Source organism: Gossypium hirsutum, chromosome A06 (assembly GCF_007990345.1).
Source record: "Gossypium hirsutum isolate 1008001.06 chromosome A06, Gossypium_hirsutum_v2.1, whole genome shotgun sequence".
NCBI classification, from domain to species: domain Eukaryota; kingdom Viridiplantae; phylum Streptophyta; class Magnoliopsida; order Malvales; family Malvaceae; genus Gossypium; species Gossypium hirsutum.
Genome location: NC_053429.1, coordinates 4,428,710 through 4,447,518, shown reverse-complemented (window position 1 = coordinate 4,447,518; position 18,809 = coordinate 4,428,710). Strand labels below are relative to the sequence as shown.

The following is an 18,809-nucleotide window of genomic DNA, read 5'->3' as shown; positions in this document are numbered from 1 at the left end:
TATGCTATAACTCCATAAGGGATGAAGCTATAATAGAAAATTATTTTAGAGGTCAAAGATAAATCATAAATTATTAGAGGGTCGAAGTGTAATTTTATCATTATACTAATATATAATTTCATAAAAATCTAAAGGACTAAAGCAAATTTACCATTTGGGGAGGGAGGCAAGGCCATTACCTACCTCTTTGTTTTTGGTCCCTAAAGTCCATGTACTCTTCACAAATTTAGAGTTTAGTCCATATATTTTTATTTTCTGGAATTTAATCTTTTTACTTTTTAGATTTTAAATTTCAAATTCAACTACTAATAACACTCTTAAAACTATTTTGTCAAATTTATGTTCATTATCATATTGTTTTATAGTTGCATGGTTATCAAGTGAGTTTTTTTTTTTAATTTCAAAATGTTATATTAACAAATTTAAAAAAAATAACTATGTTAACTACTGGACTTGAATTTTTAAAATCTGAAAATTAGAAAAACTAAACTCCTAAAAATAATAATAAAGAGAGTTATGGCATATTTTAATCTTATTATAAATAAGATATTTAACTAAATTTAAAGAATGTGATTAGTTTTTTGAAGGCTAGACTACTAAAAAAGCCCTTTGAAAATAATTCGAAAATCAAACGGGCCCATGGTTAAAAAGTGTAATTAATTGGACCTTTTGCATTGTCATTTCTGTTAAAACTCTTGACGGACTGTTAAGTGTTGACATAGCAAGTGACTTGGCAGGTGAAATGAAAATTTTAATGACATAGCTGTTGACACGGCGGCTAACGTGGAAAAGCGCTAGCGTGAAGGGATTAATTAGTTTTTTCTATTATTTTACAAATACTTAATTAATTTTTAAGGACTATATAAAAGTTCTTAAGAAATTATAGAAAATTAACTAAAATGAAAAACGAAAATATTAAATTTATTATAAACTTTTAGCTAAAAGTTATTAAAACAATATAAAACTTTTGAAAATTATAGAAAATCTACCAAAATTATCAAATATCATAAAAATTTTAAAAATTTTAAAAACTATTTAGTTTTATAAAATATTATCAATATGTTATGAAATAATGAAAATATTAAATAAATATTATAAAAATTAGAAATGATAAAAAAAAGTATATAAAAACAATAGAAATTAATAAAAACTTATTGAAAGTATAAAAAGTTGTAAATATATATATAAGAAAATTATAGATTTTTTTTAAAAAATTGAAGGTTTGGATTAGATTTTAATGGGAAGCTTGTAGTGTGAGGGTAACCAGACTTGGATGAGATGGCAAGTAAAGGTTCGAAAAAATAATAGATTTAGTATTTTGTGGTTTTAAGGCGGGTGATGAGTAATGGTTTTGGTTGAAAGATGATCAATGTGCGTTAATAAGGATGGTTTACAGTATGATGTAGGAAATCATGTGTGGAAAAGCAAAAAAATTAGTAATTTTTATTAAAAAATTTTAAAAATTATTAAATGTTATAAAAATTTAAATTTACTAATTTTTATTATTTTTATAAATTTTGAAAAAAAATTATATAATCCTTAAAAATCAACTAAGACCTTTTAAAATAATTAAAAAATAAATTAAGCCCTCTTAAACTAATAAAAAATCAATAAAGCCCTCTACATCAGCATTTTTCCACATCAGCCGACACATCATCAAAATTTTCTTGTCAATCGTCATGTTACCCACCACGCCAACACTTAACGGTTTGTTAGGAATTTTAACAGTCTATCGGAGAGCCTACTTGATTATTATTTTTGAATTAAGGGCCCAATTGATTGCACTTTTCAATTACTAAGGATTAAGTTGCATTATATATCGGAATTGTAATATAAGAAGACAATTTATATTAGTAGGTAAGTTAAATTATCTTTAGATCATAAGATCGGATTAAGCAAATGACTCATGTTAGAACTATTATGTTGTCTATAAATTCAATTGGAAAAATAATTTATGTTGATTATCGAAGCTCGATTGACTTTTAGAAATAGAGACATAAATGTGATTATCTAAATTAACAATACATTGAACAGGACTTAAGATGAATAAGTCTTATATTTGTCAATCGATTAATTCACTTGTGACATTCATATTTTGACTTATCTAAATCCTTAGTAATTGAATGCCCATATGTGTATGACTCATATAGTTTAATATATAGAAAGTTTATGCTCTCAAGGTAGTGGGTCAAAAGTTGATATTTTGAGTACATGTCTTATGCATGATATGACTTCAATAACAATAATGGGATCATAGCCTGATAATAAGATTAAAATGTATCTTCTCATTAGAATTATATGGATTATGAAAGATACGATAATGACTATGAGATAAAAAGAGAGATCAAATTAAATGAACGAATTTAACTTTAAGGAATCATAAATATCCTATGAAGATAACACATATTACAAGCCCATTTGACTAAAGCTTGATATAAGTAACTTCTATAATAGTATATAATGGGAAGTTCACTACCACACTTGTGGATTGACTCCATTAAATATCCTTGCTATTAAAAGCTAAAACTTAATTACAAATTATTTTTTTCCTAATTAAATATGTTTGTTCAATCACTCTGCTAACTCATTATACCAATGAACGGATTGCATGAAAGAACTTTTGAGTGAATTGTCAAAAGGATGAATGAGAAATAAATGGCATGGATTACTATCCGCAATAATTATAATTTTTTCAAGGCAAGCAATAGATGAGTTGAAATTAATTTTATTTATTTGAATTATTTATTTAATTTCTTAGATTATTCATTAGAATTGACTTTTCCTTATTATCTTTTTGGTACACATATGTTTTTTATATTCTATGTTCGAGGTTCGTGGTTACCTCTTATATAATATTATATCAAGGTTTAAACCAATGTTCTCCTTTTAAGAGTGCAATGTGCTTTATCATTACACCCAATACTTATTGGACAGTTTTGTAAACACAATTAGATTCATTATAGCCTTAAAGAAGCAAGTGGTTAATACTCTATGTCGGCACCTTAAGATCCAATGTTCCGAGTCCTAATTTTAACATCCTCCTCTTCCTTCTTTTACTCTCTTTCACTCATCCTCTTCCCCTTCCCCTTGCTTTTGCTCTTCTTTCTCCTCTCTTCCTCTTCCAGTTTCTTCTTTAAAATCTTTGTTTTCCTTCTTTGTCCCCCTCTTCCTCTGTTGCCAACGATGAGATTATCGACAGTCCCCTGATGGCGTCTCTTCCAGGCAACGATCCTTCATTTCCCTCCCCTTCCCCATTTCACCGCTTCTCGTTTGTTTATTACCTTGGTCTCTGCGTTGGCCTTTTTGACCTCTTTGCTGGTGGCTTTTGTTAACATTAATGGGAGACAACATTAATGGCAAACAATACAAAGTGGTGCAAGTTTAGCACCCTAAAGTTGACTTTGAAAAAGTGGCATGGGATAATTTTTTTTTGGTCCTTGAGATAATGGGCTATTTATTGTTTGGTCCTTGAACCTCAACTATAAATAGGCCTTCTCATTTCTCATTTCAATTCATCCCAACCAATCTTTCTCTCTTAGTTTTCTCTCTTCTCCCATTTGAGAATTCTTAAGGAATTCTATTTGTTTGTAATACTTTGGAGATAGTAAAGTTATCATCTGGTGTTAGTACCCGAGGACGTAGGTATAATTTACCGAACCTCGTTAAATCTCTTGTGTTCTTTCTTGTCCTATTTTTCTTTCAATATTTGAGGGTATAATAGTAGTATTTAATTGTGCTATTAAATTACTATAGAAGGGATATTCTGTCTAAGGAAAGACTTGGTATTTAAGAGATCCATGTGATCCACCTCTCTTCCCTGGGAATTGAACTTTGTGTGATTTTTTAGTACAATAATTTACACGCTTCCGACCCTATTGGAACAACAAGTGGTATCAAGAGCCGAAGGTTAATCGTAGTATGCTCTGTGGTTGCAGTTTGAACTGATCTTCCACATCAGAAAAGATTTCCTTAGGTATATTGAAAGATTATGGAGAAAACGGTCGGTGTAGGAGCTTCAACATCGTCCATGTGGACAAGACCGACAATTGCAAATGCAAGATTGGCCGTGGAGATCTTTGATGGCACGGGCTATTTTGGTATGTGGCAAAGTGAGGTTCTAGATGCCCTTTTTCAGCAGGGTCTAGACATTGCCATTGATGAAGAGAAACCAGATGATGTACAGGAGAAAGATTGGAAGGCGATCAATTGGTTGGCATGTGGCACAATTCGATCATGCCTTTCTCGAGAGCAGAGGTATGCTTTTTCAAAGGAGACTTCTGCAAATAAGTTGTGGGTGGCACTTGAAGAAAAATTTTTGAAGAAAAACAGTCAAAATAAGCTCCACTTGAAGAAAAGACTGTTTCGCTTCACATACGTCCCAAGTACCACAATGAATGATCACATCACCAAATTTAATCAGTTAGTCACTGATTTGCTGAATATGGATGAGACATTCAAAGATGAAGATTTGGCTTTGATGCTATTGGGGTCACTTCCTGAGGAGTTTGAGTTCCTAGAAACTACTCTACTTCATGGCAGGAGTGATATATCTCTGAGCGAAGTCTGTGCGGCCTTATACAGTTATGAACAGAGAAAGAAGGACAAACAGAAAAACTCAATCAGAGATACAAAAGCTTTAGTAGTCCGAGGTCGTTCATACACTCGGAAGAAAACTCAAAAAGGGAGATCAAAGTCAAAGTCCAGACTCGGGAAAGATGAATGTGCTTTTTGTCATGAGAAAGGCCACTGGAAGAAAAATTGTCCAAAGCTGAAGAATAAGGGAAAAGCTGCTGTAGATGCTTGTGTTGCTAAGCATGATACTAGTGACTCTGAACTATCACTGGTTGCATCATCATCGTCGTTCCATTCAGAAGAGTGGATATTGGATTCGGGTTGTACCTATCATATGTCCCCTAACCGGGAGTGGTTCTCTGATTTAGTAGAACTAAATGGAGGAGTTGTTTATATGGGCAATGACAATGCATGTAAAACTGTTGGGATAGGTTCAATCCAATTAAAGAATAAAGATGGATCAACCAGAGTTCTGACTGATGTTCGGTACGTGCCCAGTTTGAAGAAAAATCTCATCTCATTGGGAGCCTTGGAATCCAATGGTTCAGTTGTTACTATGAGAGATGGGGTTTTGAAAGTGACATCTGGCGCACTTGTGATATTGAAGGGCATCAGGAAAAATAACTTGTATTACTACCAAGGTAGTACAGTTATTGGAGCAGTCGCTGCAGCTTCCGGTAACAAAGACTTCGACTCAATGCAGTTGTGGCATATGAAGTTGGGACATGCCAGCGAAAAATCCTTGCAAATTCTGGCAAAGCAAGGATTGTTGAAAGGTGCAAAGGCTTGCAAATTAAAATTTTGTGAGCACTGTGTTCTGGGAAAGCAAAAGAGAGTGAAATTCGGCACTGCTATCCATAATACAAAAGGTATTTTGGAATATATTCACTCAGATGTGTGGGGGCCTTCCAAAACACCTTCGTTGGGAGGAAAACACTACTTTGTTACTTTTGTTGATGACTTTTCCAGAAGAGTTTGGGTGTATACCATGAAAACTAAAGATGAAGTGCTTGGAGTTTTTCTTAAATGGAAAACTATGATCGAAAACCAGACTGGCAAGAAAATCAAGCGGCTTAGGACGGACAATGGAGGGAAATATAAAAGTGATCCGTTCTTCGATGTGTGCCAAGAGTATGGTATGGTTCGACACTTCACAGTTAGGGATACACCACAACAGAATGGAGTGGCAGAGCGTATGAATCGAACATTGCTGGAGAAAGTTCGATGTATGTTGTCCAATGCTGGGTTGGGCAAGCAATTTTGGGCTGAGGCTGTGACATACGCTGGCCATCTTGTTAATCGTTTGCCATCATCTGCATTAGAAAGAAAAACTCCTATGGAGGTATAGTCTGGAAAACCGGCTACAGATTATGATTCCTTACATGTGTTTGGAACCACTGCATATTACCATGTGAAGGAGTCAAAGTTAGATCCGAGGGCAAAGAAAGCTCTCTTTATGGGAATCACTTCTGGAGTGAAGGGATTTCGTCTTTGGTGCTTAAGCACAAAGAAAATGATCTGTAGCAGAGATGTTACCTTTGATGAATCTGCCACATTGAAAAATGTAGCAGATAAAGATATTCAGACGAGCAATACTCCACAGCAGGTGGAGTGTACTCCAAAACAGGTGGAGTTTGAGCAGATGGGGATTTGCCCAGTTAATAAGTCTAATTCTCCAGCCACAATGGAGGAATTAGAGGTTGAAGAGGTTCTGACCCAAGAACCACTAAGTACACCAGAACCAGTTGCAGTTGCAAGGCCACGGAGAGAAATTCGTAAACCTGCTCGATTTACTGATATGGTGGCCTACGCCCTTCCCATTGTTGATGATATTCCTATCACTTATCAAGAAGCAATGCAAAGCTTAGAAAGTGATAAATGGAAAAGCGCCATGGATAAAGAAATGCAGTCTCTCCGGAAGAACAATACTTGGGAGTTGGCGCAATTACCAAAAGGTAAAAGGGCAATCGGATGCAAGTGGGTATTCGCAAAGAAAGATGGATCTCCTAGCAATAAGGATATTCGCTACAAGGCAAGATTGGTAGCTAAAGGCTACGCTCAGAAGGAGGGAATTGACTACAATGATGTATTTTCCCCTGTTGTGAAGCATTCTTCCATTAGAATTTTGTTGGCCTTGGTAGCACAGTTGAATTTGGAGCTAGTTCAACTTGATGTTAAGACGGCTTTCTTGCATGGTGAGTTAGAAGAGAAGATCTATATGACTCAGCCAGAAGGATACACAGATGCTGGTGGTAGAAATTGGGTTTGTAAGCTTAACAAATCGCTATATGGATTGAAGCAATCCCCGAGGCAGTGGTACAAGCGATTTGATAGCTTTATGAGAAGGCAGAAGTACACAAGAAGCAAATATGACAATTGTGTATATTTGCAGAAGCTGCATGACGGATCTTTCATTTATCTACTCTTGTATGTTGATGATATGTTAATCGCTTCGAAGAGCCAAAATGAGATAGATAAGCTGAAGGCTCAGTTGAATCAAGAGTTCGAGATGAAAGATCTAGGTGAGGCCAAGAAGATTCTCGGCATGGAGATAAGTAGAGATAGACCGAGAGACAAGCTCTGTTTAAATCAGAAGCAATATCTGAAAAAGGTATTACAATGTTTTGGTGTAAATGAAAACACAAAACATGTAAGTACCCCACTTGCTTCTCATTTGAAACTTAGTGCTCAATTATCTCCGAAAACTGAAGAAGAAAGAGAATATATGGCGAAAGTCCCATATGCTAATGCAGTTGGGAGTTTGATGTATGCGATGGTGTGTACGAGGCCTGACATTTCACAAGCTGTTGGAGTTGTGAGCAGGTATATGCATGATCCTGGAAAAGGACATTGGCAAGCTGTGAAATGGATTCTACGGTATCTTCGAAAAACCGTAGATGTTGGTTTAATTTTTGAACAGGATGAAGCACTTGGTCAGTTTGTAGTTGGATATGTTGATTCCGACTTTGCTGGTGATTTAGATAAACGTCGTTCAACTACGAGGTATCTGTTTACTCTTGCGAAAGCCCCAGTGAGTTGGAAGTCTACCTTACAGTCTACAGTAGCTGTGTCTACTACAGAGGCAGACTATATGGCAGTTACAGAAGCTGTTAAGGAGGCTATTTGGCTTAATGGATTGTTGAAAGACTTAGGAGTTGTTCAAAGTCACATAAGTTTATATTGTGACAGTCAGAGCGCTATTCATTTAGCGAAAAATCAAGTCTATCATTCAAGAACCAAGCATATCGACGTAAGATATCACTTTGTGCGGGAAGTCTTTGAAAAAGGAAAAATTCTACTTCAGAAGATTCCGACAGCAGATAATCCCGCAGATATGATGACCAAGGTGGTAACAACAATCAAGTTTAATCATTGTTTGAACTTGATTAACATCCTGAGAATTTGAGCACCTTCAGGTGTATGGCGCTCGAGAGTGCATTTGTAGGCACTACAAAAGATAGCTTTATCGAATTTGGGGAGTTGAAGGAAGTGTGTGAAGATGTGATTATCCTAATCAAATCTTCAAGGTGGAGATTGTTAACATTAATGGGAGACAACATTAATGGCAAACAATACAAAGTGGTGCAAGTTTAGCACCCTAAAGTTGACTTTGAAAAAGTGGCATGGGATAATTTTTTTTGGTCCTTGAGATAATGGGCTATTTATTGTTTGGTCCTTGAACCTCAACTATAAATATGCCTTCTCATTTCTCATTTCAATTCATCCCAACCAATCTTTCTCTCTTAGTTTTCTCTCTTCTCCCATTTGAGAATTCTTAAGGAATTCTATTTGTTTGTAATACTTTGGAGATAGTAAAGTTATCATCTGGTGTTAGTGCCCGAGGACGTAGGTATAATTTACCGAACCTCGTTAAATCTCTTGTGTTCTTTCTTGTCCTATTTTTCTTTCAATATTTGAAGGTATAATAGTAGTATTTAATTGTGCTATTAAATTACTATAGAAGGGATATTCTGTCTAAGGAAAGACTTGGTATTTAAGAGATCCATGTGATCCACCTCTCTTCCCTGGGAATTGAACTTTGTGTGATTTTTTAGTACAATAATTTACACGCTTCCGACCCTATTGGAACAACAGCTCTGTTGGTCAGTTTTTGGTTGTGGATGAGGTGAGAATGAGAGGCTCAAAGCTCTTCGGCCTCTCCCCCTCTTGGCCTTTCCGTTTTATATTTGTTCCATTTTTTGACATAATAATATGCTGGCCTCAGTCTAGTTGTCATTAGCATCATCCTTGGCCACCCCAATGCCATGGTGGTTGTCTTCCTTCAGTGCGAGTGTCATGGCCATTGTTTACGCGTTGTGACGATGGTGCAGTGTGTCCTTGTATGGGATTGCCTGATTTAATTTGAGCTGTTCACACTTATAGCATCAAGTTAATAGAGACGTGTTCATTGCAACGGGCATTGACGGAGCTTTAGGCATTATGTTGGACCCGTGAGTGTTTCCACCATCACTTCCTCTTTATCAGATTCAAGCAGAATTGCTCCTTTTCTTTCTAGCCTATTGGGCTTTGTCTTGTAAACCTGTTTCTATGAATGAAACTTCTATTGACCAAGAACTTATTAAGCTGACAAAATGCAACAACAATGCGTTATAAACATTCAAATGGAAATTGAAGTGTGTATTGATTGATTAATAGTTACAAATATCTTCCTTTTTAATACGCTAAAGAGATGATACGAACATTCAACTTGGAAAACTCGTTGTCGAAGCTAATACCACATCACGTTGCTTTCTCTTCTTATAATTTGAGTTTGCTTAGTTCAATCTTTTTGACTGGATATGTGTATGCCTCATAATTGATTTGCTGCCCCAAGCAACTTAGCTTTGTGAGTGTGGTTATCAGATCAACCTGGAACAGGAGAATCATAGTCTCGAGTTTAAACCAAGACCCAGGTTTAATGTTCAGCAGGAAGTAATTACGATTTCTTATATCAAACTTGGCAACCATGCAAGGACTAAGCTATTGCTACATTGAAATACAAAAAGGAGAAATAATGACCGAACCTCATAATCTGTCTGGGACACTGTTTCTCGGCTCCGTCGGTATTTTTGAACCCAAGGAGTAACTTCTGGATCATTGACCAATAAAGCCTCTGTAGCACTTTGTTCCGGACCCAAGAATGCAGACATCACGGCAAGCTGATCAACCAAGAAGGGAAAATAAAGACTCTGATTAGGGTGCATGCATGATTGTGACCGGAAAACACAAATGAGGAACTACCTGACGGGGACCAAAGCCAATTTCTTTGAACTTATCTTTCATTTCCTTCACACTTGCTTTCTCCCAAATAGGCACTCTTCCCTCTGGGTCTGGCTCTTCAGCATCACTTCGTCCGAACTGCCTATCGAACAAGCCCCACTATAGGCACAATATAACAGTAACAGTATCAATAATAGTGAAGTACCAACTTCAATCACATTTACAGTATTTAAGACTACAAACTTGAGGAGGAAACACCGGTAACGGATTAGATGCAAGCTGATAGAATTTTGGCTTAAAGAATTGTATAAGCTAATAGAAAAGAAAATACCTGCCCACTCGAACCATATGCTGCATATAGTGTACGTCCCTTATCTTCATTCCCACCACATTTGCGAATAGCAGCTGCCAGAAAAGTAGACTTGACAGCAGCTTGAGCTTTTAAGAAATAAATAAATGCCGTGTCGGTGAGTACTAATTATCTGCTTCTTGTACAATTGTAAACTCATTGCTAGATAGCTACAACAAAACTGGAAATATCAAACATTTACAACATATCACCTGCATATTGGATGAGATCCGCATACGAGATAGGTCCTCCCTTGGAATAAGAATCAATTTCCTTCTTAGCTTCATCTAACAAACTCATAGCAGCAGCAAGCCCTTTATTTTCAGGTCGGCTTAACTCTGAGCTTTAAGCAAGAAAAAAGATAAGAAACAAAAGAAATTAAAACACGAATGAGATGCTAAAGCAAGCGATTCTTCCAAGTCACACTTAAGGAAGGTTTATTAGCAAAACATTTTCGTTGGCAATACATTAGATAAGTCAAGGAAATCCCTTTATCATCTACATATTAAAAGATAGAAACAGCTCAATAGTAAAACAATATCGACCTTAGTTTCAGTACAATAAACAGCTACCTTAAGAACAGCACACATCACTTGCCTTCAAGTGAGAAACTTCATTTGTAGGTTGTTTGCATAATTAACCCCTCTAGTTTTATTTTAGACATCTATAATGGAGAACAAATTGGCATATATCACATAGTTCCTACGCACAAACTTATATTCAGCGTGTAAAAACATGACATACCTAAAATGAATTGATCCATTCGAGCCACCAGATTTTGTAGCCTACAAACTTAAGCAGCAGAAAGTTACTATATTTTTATTTCATTTCATATATAGCAAAGTAAAGAAGATACATAATATAAAATTCCCAAAACCTTTTAACAAAAATCATTTATCTGACCTTGTCATAAGTCATAGCATCATTCAATGCCAAAGTTAGCATGGATGGGATAAGATCTGGGTTTCCCTGAAATTAATGATTGAAAGATAACATTAACAAAAGGTTTAATACATGTTTATTGGCCACTGTACTATAGTGAAATTTTCACTTCAACCCTTTTACTATTTCTTTGGTCACTTTGCCCTATCTACTTTCATTCCATCCATCATGTTAGCCCCTTGACCATTTTCATTTTAAAAAAATCCCACGTGTTTGCAAATTCGCCCCTTGACAATAGGCTTGATCCTTGTTTTGGCCCATGTACTGCGATGAAATTCTCACTTTGGCCCTGTACTATAGTGAAATTCTCACTTTAGCCCTTTTACCATTGTCCAAGTGTTTGCATTTGATTGGCTTAAGCAGCCACACCATATTTTATTTTAACCAAAATAGTCAAGGGGCACAGAATAGAAGTAGGGGCAGAGTGATAAAAAAATAGTAAAAGGACCAAAGTAAGAATTTCACTATAGTATTAAGCCTTAACAAAATGACCATTACGAGCACAACAAATTCAATGCTAAACCGTAAATTATGTCAACGGACACTAATGCTATTCTTCACTTTCGAGGCTCTAAACAGGATATGTAAGCATACCTTCATAGCTTTAGCCAAGGTTTCCTTAATACTTGCTGCAGAAGAAAAATGTTGGAATACAATTTAGCATAATAGTTGCATCATAGTCAATTTAGAGGTGAAACTATACTAGTATGTAAAGAGTTACTTACAGAGAAACTCGGACCGTTGTCTTCGTTGTATCAAATCAGCAGCACTTGCCATTTCAACCCATGATCCTGAACTTGCAAGTAATTCCTAAAAGAAAGATCAAAACTGGCAAAAACTTATCACCACATTTTATTCTAATTCAAGGGGAAGTACATGTTCATGATTCACACTATGGCACACTATATCCACCTATGTAAAGCTTAAATAGTTTAAAAAGGTAAATTAAAAACACACACATATATCAAATGTAAATTACATAATATCATCTTCTTCCAGCTTACCATGCCAACGGATGCTCCAATGCACTTAAGAACATCTCTACGATGAAAACCATATTCACCACAAATATCAACAGATTGGGTATTATTATTACTACAACGAATAGCAACCTGAAAATTTCAGTGCATGAAATAATGAGTTGCAGGTAGTCACTGGGTCAAACACTAAAAATTCAAACAACCCAGATCATTAGTAAGCATTTCAAAGGGAATGTAATTCAAAGAAAAGAACTTACAGGACGAGTGAGGTATCTAGTAGCAGCAATAGAGGGAGAATTGAGGGAGGGGTCAGATACAGGGACGAGAGAAACTAAAGAAGGTGTGGTTGAAAGGAAAGACACCCTCATTGCCTCCATCTTCCCTAATTGCTAAACCAATTTCCTTGTAACAGAGTTTTGTTTGGCAGAAGCAAGAGAGAGCAGATATGTGAAAGGGACAAGGGTGGTGGTGGTGGGGGTGAGAGTAGCGAGTACGTGTGGAGTATGCAATAGAATCGATGATTTTGTATCATCCTTATCTCTATCTATTTATCTATCATAATCTTGATTCTTTTGTTTGTGTGTTTCGACTATGGGATGGTTTAATGGACCCAAATTAGTGGTATTTGTTAAGCCATTGAAATTAGAAACGAACCTGCTGCCGCCATGGGCTTCCTTTTTCCTATATTTGGGTCAGAGAACAGAAAACAACCTAAGCAAACAAGAGAGCTTTGGATTAGATTGTAATACCCTTGGTCTAGGGCCTAGGAAGGGATCACCTTAAAAAAAAAAATCTGAAACCGACAAGTTCCGATTCAATCCGATCTGATAAGATTTGATTTTCTTTTTTGAAATCAGGTTTGAGATATTTCAGGTCGGGTTAGTTTTTAAAAATAATTGGGTTTAGGATAAATCTTTGTCTCAAGACATTTATGAAATTACCTCTTATCATATTTATTATTTAGATTTAACCCTTAAATTTTAATTTTAGAACTCTCCCAGGACACACTCATAATGTGGATGAAAACATTATCTAACAAATATTATAAAAATAAAAGCCGAATGTGACTTTAATTGGAATGATAAAATTAATATAAAGAAGATGAAGATGTTTCTAAGTTCAAATCTCATCATCTATATGTATTCTTTTAAATTTATTAAAATATAAAAAGATAGAAAGACGCTCAAAATAATATTTCTTTTTTTTTGTAAAAATAACCGACCTAATCATTATGTGATATTAATTGAATGAAAGCCTTGATAATTATTTATGTGTGCAAATAAGCAAATCTTCATGATGTCATCAAATAATTTAAAAACTTGAGTCAAGTTAAGGTTGGGTTCTCTGTAAAATTTCAAGGGCTGGTCGGGGCAAGTCCTTTTATGTCAAGAGTCGAGTAAGAATTGAGACGCAATGGTAAGACTTCGTGGAGCAAAAATCCGACCTGCCCCACCACACCCTACCCTATTGCCATCACTAGAGGCAGGCGGCCAGCTAAGTTCTGTTGTCATTGGTATCATTCCATTCGTCACTTGAAGTAAACGACAAGAAAGAATCACATTAGACATGCAAGAAAAGCAATGGAGATAATTGAAAATTAATAGATGGAAAGAGTTCACATTAATTATTATTTCTTTAAGCAGTAGTACAAATATCATGTGCACAAATTATGAAATGCCCCCTATGGCACTGCAGAATCCTAACCAAAGTAATTAAACATCACTAGAGCATGTGAATTTCCTTCCCCTCATTTTAGCCTTTAGCGAAAATACCCTGTCGAATCGGAATCAATTTCCTAAAACTCAACAATATATACACTTCCGCGTCCCCCATTCTTGCAGTGGAAACCCCCCAGCCATGAATATATCGGATTCATCGATAACGATAAACATTACTGTAAGCCAGGTGCCACTACACAATGAGATTGGGGATCTTCGACAAAAATGCATTTGTTCGTGATGTATCTCATCTATCATCTCATACTGGCAGTAGATGCATTTACATTCCCAGATACCCTCTTGCACAAGCAGTCGGGTAACGGATTTACATAAAATGCTTCTTCTGAACGAAACCTGTCCATGCCCTTAGTTCCTGATACAGGACCTCTTCTCCTCCTCGGTGATCCTTGCCTGTAGCACACAATCCATGAAACAAACGATAACTTGAAAGGGAACTATTTTCTGTTGTACATGCAGGAATGATAAAAACGAAGTCACTCTCTAAGCAACATCTAATTAATTTTCAGACAAGCAACATACAGTTTTTTGTGTATTTCACTGATTCGATTGGAAACTTTTCTGCCTTCCATCAATAACCCCTTTTCAATTTTGTCAAATAGGCGGACTAGTGCTTTCCTGGAGAGAGTAAAGGAACTTCAGTAAACCACAAAAAATTAGGATATAAATCATACATATATATGAGTTAAAATAAGACGAGTTCCAGAAAATAATTTGACTCACCTGTCAGGAGAAATAGTTTTCCTATGTCCCAGAAATCGACGGTGCCCTTCAACTGCTCTTGCCATGTTTCCAGAGTATGATGGAATGAAGACATCACTTTCCACAGATACAATGTAATCGAGTGCAGCCATTTGAGATGCATGGTTGGTGAATGGTTCAAGCTCCTCAACAGAAGCCAATTTTTCCTTCAAAATACCAAAAGATACAAGACAACATTACAACTCCATGTTAGTCCTTATTCACTAACTAGATAAAAGAACCAGTATAAACAACATTAAAAATCAGTCTCACTGTAATAATATTTGATTAATAAACTTCACAATCTCCGTGAACATTAAGTAGCAAATCTTTGATGTTATGTTTACTCCCTACTGACCCGAAAAGAAGTGATCCAAATAAAAACCAACAGCAGAGTTGGATTGTACAAATTAACACCAAGCAAAGAGAAATGACTTAATTCCTACCTTGCTCATTAAAATGGGATAGCGAGACCGTAGATCAGCCATATGAGTATCACCCCCATATATCTCTCCAGCAGCAATGTATATAGGGGTGTTTGATGGGTATCCCAGACCAGTTAGAAAAATCCCGACCTCTGTTGGGGTTAAGGGGCAATATCCTCTGGATCTCTGTTCCGTTGCATTAATGTCCTTGATTTTCCAGTAGGCAGTGTTTTCTCTGCACATTCAGAAAGAAAGTGGCAAAACGAAGAGTTGATCTCTAATCCAAACAGAGGACTAGCAAGTATTGTGTACAGTAAAAAACAATACTCGTCTCCTTCATCTTACAACTCTTTTTCAAACTTCCACTGTGCATATATAGAGAGGTAGCTAAGTGCTATACCTGATTGTCCTTAGCTCTTCAGCTTCAACATCAGATAAACCATGTGTGCAACCACTAAAGGCAAGCATGTCTTTTTCATATCGTAAATGTAAAGCAATGAAAGGACCATATGCTCTCATTCGATCAACCAACAACTTCAATAGTCAACAACTTAATAAGTATGACAAATATAGGAACAAAAGAAAAGACTCCAAGAATTAGATTGATATTTAGGTAAAAGTAATTACTTTCCCCATTGCTTCAATTTTGGGGGAAAAACGAAGTGCTTCGTAGCAAGCACGACAACGAAGCTTTTGTATGTCAGGAGGCAGATGGTTGTTTGCTAGGCGAGAATCAGATTTAGCTGCTCGAATAACCTGGAAAAACAGGGAGAAATGAGCATAATCAGGAAGAATTAATATACCAGTTGGCATAATCAAAACAAAAGCTTCAACAAACAAACCTGAAATTCTTCCCACAGACTAGCTATTTCATCCCGGTAGTACTCCAAACCAGACCAGCTTCTAAAATGCATAACTACTTTTGTAGCAGAAGACAAATCCTTAGGAAGCTTTTTTATGACATTAACATCATTAGCCAGAGCATTGATAAAATGGTCCTCATCAAAAACATCAGAGAAATTGCTGCAAATCAACAAAGAAGAAAATGTATATCCATCACAACCAAAAGAAAAACCTCAGTCAGAAATAGAAAGTAGTGCTATTTTTGTAAAGATTATGACTTGAAGAAGAGAGGCTACCTTGCATCTTGCCAAAATGATCGTTTATCAAGCTCCGGAACCACAAGGGTGGCATTTATTATACGGGCTACAGCAACCATGTCACATATCTGTAATTCAAGAAAGAGACTCTGATCAGCTAAATAATTCAGAAAAACTGATATAATGGCTATAGTACCCTGGTTCCACTATTTTTATCAGCAAAATTTAACACAAGTAACAATTTAATCATTCAGTATCATACCATATACATAGGTATCCGAAACCATTGTGAGTTTTAGGAGAATTGGACAAATTTCAACAAACAAAAGAAGACAACTTCAAAATATCTTTATAGAAAGAGGAAACCAAGTAAGATCAAGCTTACGTTAAGAAGTATTGGAAAAGCATGCAAATATTGTAGTTCCACAACATTCATGGAAGACTATGTTTCTTCTAATCCAAGTTATGACAAGTCTCATTTTACCCAACCATATACACCAAAATATAGCAGATATAGACACCATGTATATATACACATACATATATATCATCAAACTAGAATTCAGCCATGAAAAGGAAAGAGATACAGACCCCAGCTCGCATTTGGTTGAGCCCACCATTTGTATGAACTAGAAGGTAGCCTCTTGACTCATCAGGGGCTGAGCAAACAAACCATAAATTAAAAATCAATAAACAGGTACTTAGTAGACACATCAAAAAAGAAATTCAAACCAACCCGTATAATTAGAACCGGGCTGCACACAAGGCACAAAATCGCGATTAGAAGGTTGCTTCCACAACTTCTCAAAATCCAGACTTCCATTGTCACCATTCAACTGTCAAATCTAAAGGAGTGAAAAAACATGAAAGATGCATGACTACTTTGCATCAATACTTTTACCTACTTGACTAGAACCACAATCCTCGCCCAACACCAACAAGGTACCAAACAAATTAAACGAACAGTAAGAAAATCAAAACACTCCCCGGAAAGGGATTAGGTATTTAATTTCCAATAAGTCAATAACCAGTCAACTATCTTTCAAATGGATTAAAGAAATCAAACAGGTCATAATGTCAATGAGATAGTCCAATTTATAGCAACAACTTTTTTCCTCTTTTTTTCTCAGCAACCAAACAGAAAATTATCCAATAAATGAAAAGAACACGAAAACCTTGTGAGACGAAAGAGGAGCTTTGGATAGATGAGGCGGAGCCTGCTCTTTCGATAAATGAGGCGGAGTTAGCTCCTGTGTCCACTTTTTCTCTGCACTTAATTTCTGGTAATTTAATTCATGCTGCTACAGAAATGGAGAAAAAAAACAAATTATATAAATATGCAAATCACGGAAAATATATATATATATAAGTTTCCACATTAGTATCATACATAAATTTTATTTTATGGAAGAAAGAACACTAAAGCTTGGAGAGGAAAATGAAAAAAAAAAAAAGGAAACCCTAAATCAAAGAAAGAGATAATACTTACTTGAGTGACGGTAGGGAGCTTGTAAGGATCAGTCAAGTCGGAGACTTTAGAAGAAGGAAACACGTGTACGCGAACAGAAAGCAATCCCATCAAAGCTATTACACATATAGCGCACGTTAGCAACTTCCTCAGCACCACCACCACCACCACTTTCCGCCTCCGCCACGGCCACTGCATCTTCTCTTTCTTTCTTTCTTCCCTCCTAAATAGAATAAATAAAACAAAATTACATAATAATAATAATAATAATAATAAAACCTTTCTTCTCTAAAACAAAGCAGGCGAGAAACAATGTGGAAGCACCGCCATTAAATGGAAAAGTTACAGAGAATCAAAAATCAAAACCTCAAACTCCCCGTTTTCGGCAGTTTTTCTGCAGTTTCTCTTTGGGTTTCCGCTAGTGAGAGAAAGCCAAAGCGGTCAGTTATGGTTTTTTTTTTTTTTTGGCTTCTAATTTTGGATTTTAATTCTTGTTTATTTTGGTGTTGGTATAGCTCGGCTGAGATTTTGGTCGGTTTATAAATAAGATTATTTTAGGTGGTTGATTAGTGGAATAAACAATGGTAATAATTTAATTTCATAATTTTGGGATAATTTTTTACAAAAATAAAAAATTTTAAAAAGGGTCTAATTTGGTCCCAGTTCAGTAATTTTCACTTTGAAAATATAATACTTCTACTTCTAATTTCAGTAATTTACCCTTTTATTTGTCTGATTTAAAAATATTGAATTTTAATTTTCAAATTAGATAAAAAGAGAAACTAAAATTCTGGGAAAAGACTAAATGTTGTCTAAAAACACAGGGACTGGGGACAAAATTAAACCTTTTGAAAAACCAAATGATGAAACTACAGTGGTCCACTAGTCAAAATATGTTTTTGTTGATGCTTACTGCTTACTCCACTACTAATATAAAAATAGTGAAAACCAATTATAAATCAACAATAAAATCTATGTTGTTTTACAAAATGTTGGATTCACATAATGTTATCAATTTTATCATATAATTAAATGAATTCTTTTAATATAATTAAATTTGTTTTTTGTCTTTTTATATAATAATTAATTGTTAAAATTTATAATTTTTCAATTTGGTTTTTTATATAATTTAAATAATTTATAAATACTACTAATATAATAATAATACTAATAATTTAGGTAAATTACTAAAATAGTCATTCTTGTTTGCCTCATGTTATATTTTAGTTGTTGAGCCGTTAATTATCGTCAACGGTGTGACGGTAAGTTGATGTAG

At 35.4% G+C, this 18,809-nt stretch overlaps 2 protein-coding genes across 4 annotated transcripts; both read right to left on the bottom strand.

Annotated features, from left to right (window-relative positions):
• Positions 1-9,165: 9,165 nt before the first annotated feature.
• Positions 9,166-12,653, bottom strand: LOC121230344 (thylakoid lumenal 29 kDa protein, chloroplastic). 2 transcript variants are annotated; one of them, XM_041114935.1, is made up of 11 exons: positions 12,321-12,653; positions 12,088-12,195; positions 11,809-11,893; positions 11,678-11,712; positions 11,045-11,110; positions 10,886-10,926; positions 10,354-10,484; positions 10,124-10,230; positions 9,814-9,951; positions 9,597-9,761; positions 9,166-9,441 (listed from the first exon to the last, which is right to left on the bottom strand). In XM_041114935.1, the coding sequence occupies exons 1-11, from the start codon at positions 12,438-12,440 to the stop codon at positions 9,331-9,333; spliced, it is 1,107 nt and encodes a 368-aa protein (XP_040970869.1). In that variant the 5' UTR covers positions 12,441-12,653; the 3' UTR covers positions 9,166-9,330. The 2 variants fall into 2 exon arrangements, with proteins under 2 accessions (XP_040970869.1, XP_040970870.1); XM_041114936.1 differs by having other exon boundaries at positions 9,597-9,731.
• Positions 12,654-13,644: 991 nt separating this feature from the next.
• On the bottom strand, positions 13,645-18,067 carry LOC121230343 (O-fucosyltransferase 7). 2 transcript variants are annotated; one of them, XM_041114934.1, is made up of 13 exons: positions 17,900-18,067; positions 17,555-17,756; positions 17,241-17,366; positions 16,802-16,901; positions 16,657-16,724; positions 16,105-16,193; positions 15,808-15,988; positions 15,593-15,721; positions 15,366-15,499; positions 14,987-15,200; positions 14,523-14,707; positions 14,322-14,417; positions 13,645-14,192 (listed from the first exon to the last, which is right to left on the bottom strand). In XM_041114934.1, exons 2-13 carry the CDS (start codon positions 17,729-17,731, stop codon positions 14,036-14,038), a joined length of 1,656 nt encoding a protein of 551 aa, XP_040970868.1. In that variant the 5' UTR covers positions 17,732-17,756; positions 17,900-18,067; the 3' UTR covers positions 13,645-14,035. The 2 variants fall into 2 exon arrangements, with proteins under 2 accessions (XP_040970868.1, XP_040970867.1); XM_041114933.1 differs by having other exon boundaries at positions 17,241-17,363; positions 17,900-18,059.
• Positions 18,068-18,809: the final 742 nt, after the last annotated feature.

What these genes read in the sequence shown, in the direction of transcription:
- LOC121230344 (XM_041114935.1), bottom strand. Translation starts at nt 12,440, where the DNA reads ATGGAGGCAATGAGGGTGTCTTTCCTTTCAACCACACCTTCTTTAGTT. An exon ending in CCTTGGCTAAAGCTATGAAG is followed by an intron (nt 11,111 to 11,677) that starts GTATGCTTACAT and finishes CATTAATTTCAG; the next exon opens with GGAAACCCAGATCTTATCCC. An exon ending in CATATGGTTCGAGTGGGCAG is followed by an intron (nt 9,952 to 10,123) that starts GTATTTTCTTTT and finishes TTGTGCCTATAG; the next exon opens with TGGGGCTTGTTCGATAGGCA.
- LOC121230343 (XM_041114934.1), bottom strand. Translation starts at nt 17,731, where the DNA reads ATGCAGTGGCCGTGGCGGAGGCGGAAAGTGGTGGTGGTGGTGGTGCTG. An exon ending in TCATTTTGGCAAGATGCAAG is followed by an intron (nt 15,989 to 16,104) that starts GTAGCCTCTCTT and finishes GTTGATTTGCAG; the next exon opens with CAATTTCTCTGATGTTTTTG. An exon ending in GAAGAGCTAAGGACAATCAG is followed by an intron (nt 15,201 to 15,365) that starts GTATAGCACTTA and finishes CTGAATGTGCAG; the next exon opens with AGAAAACACTGCCTACTGGA.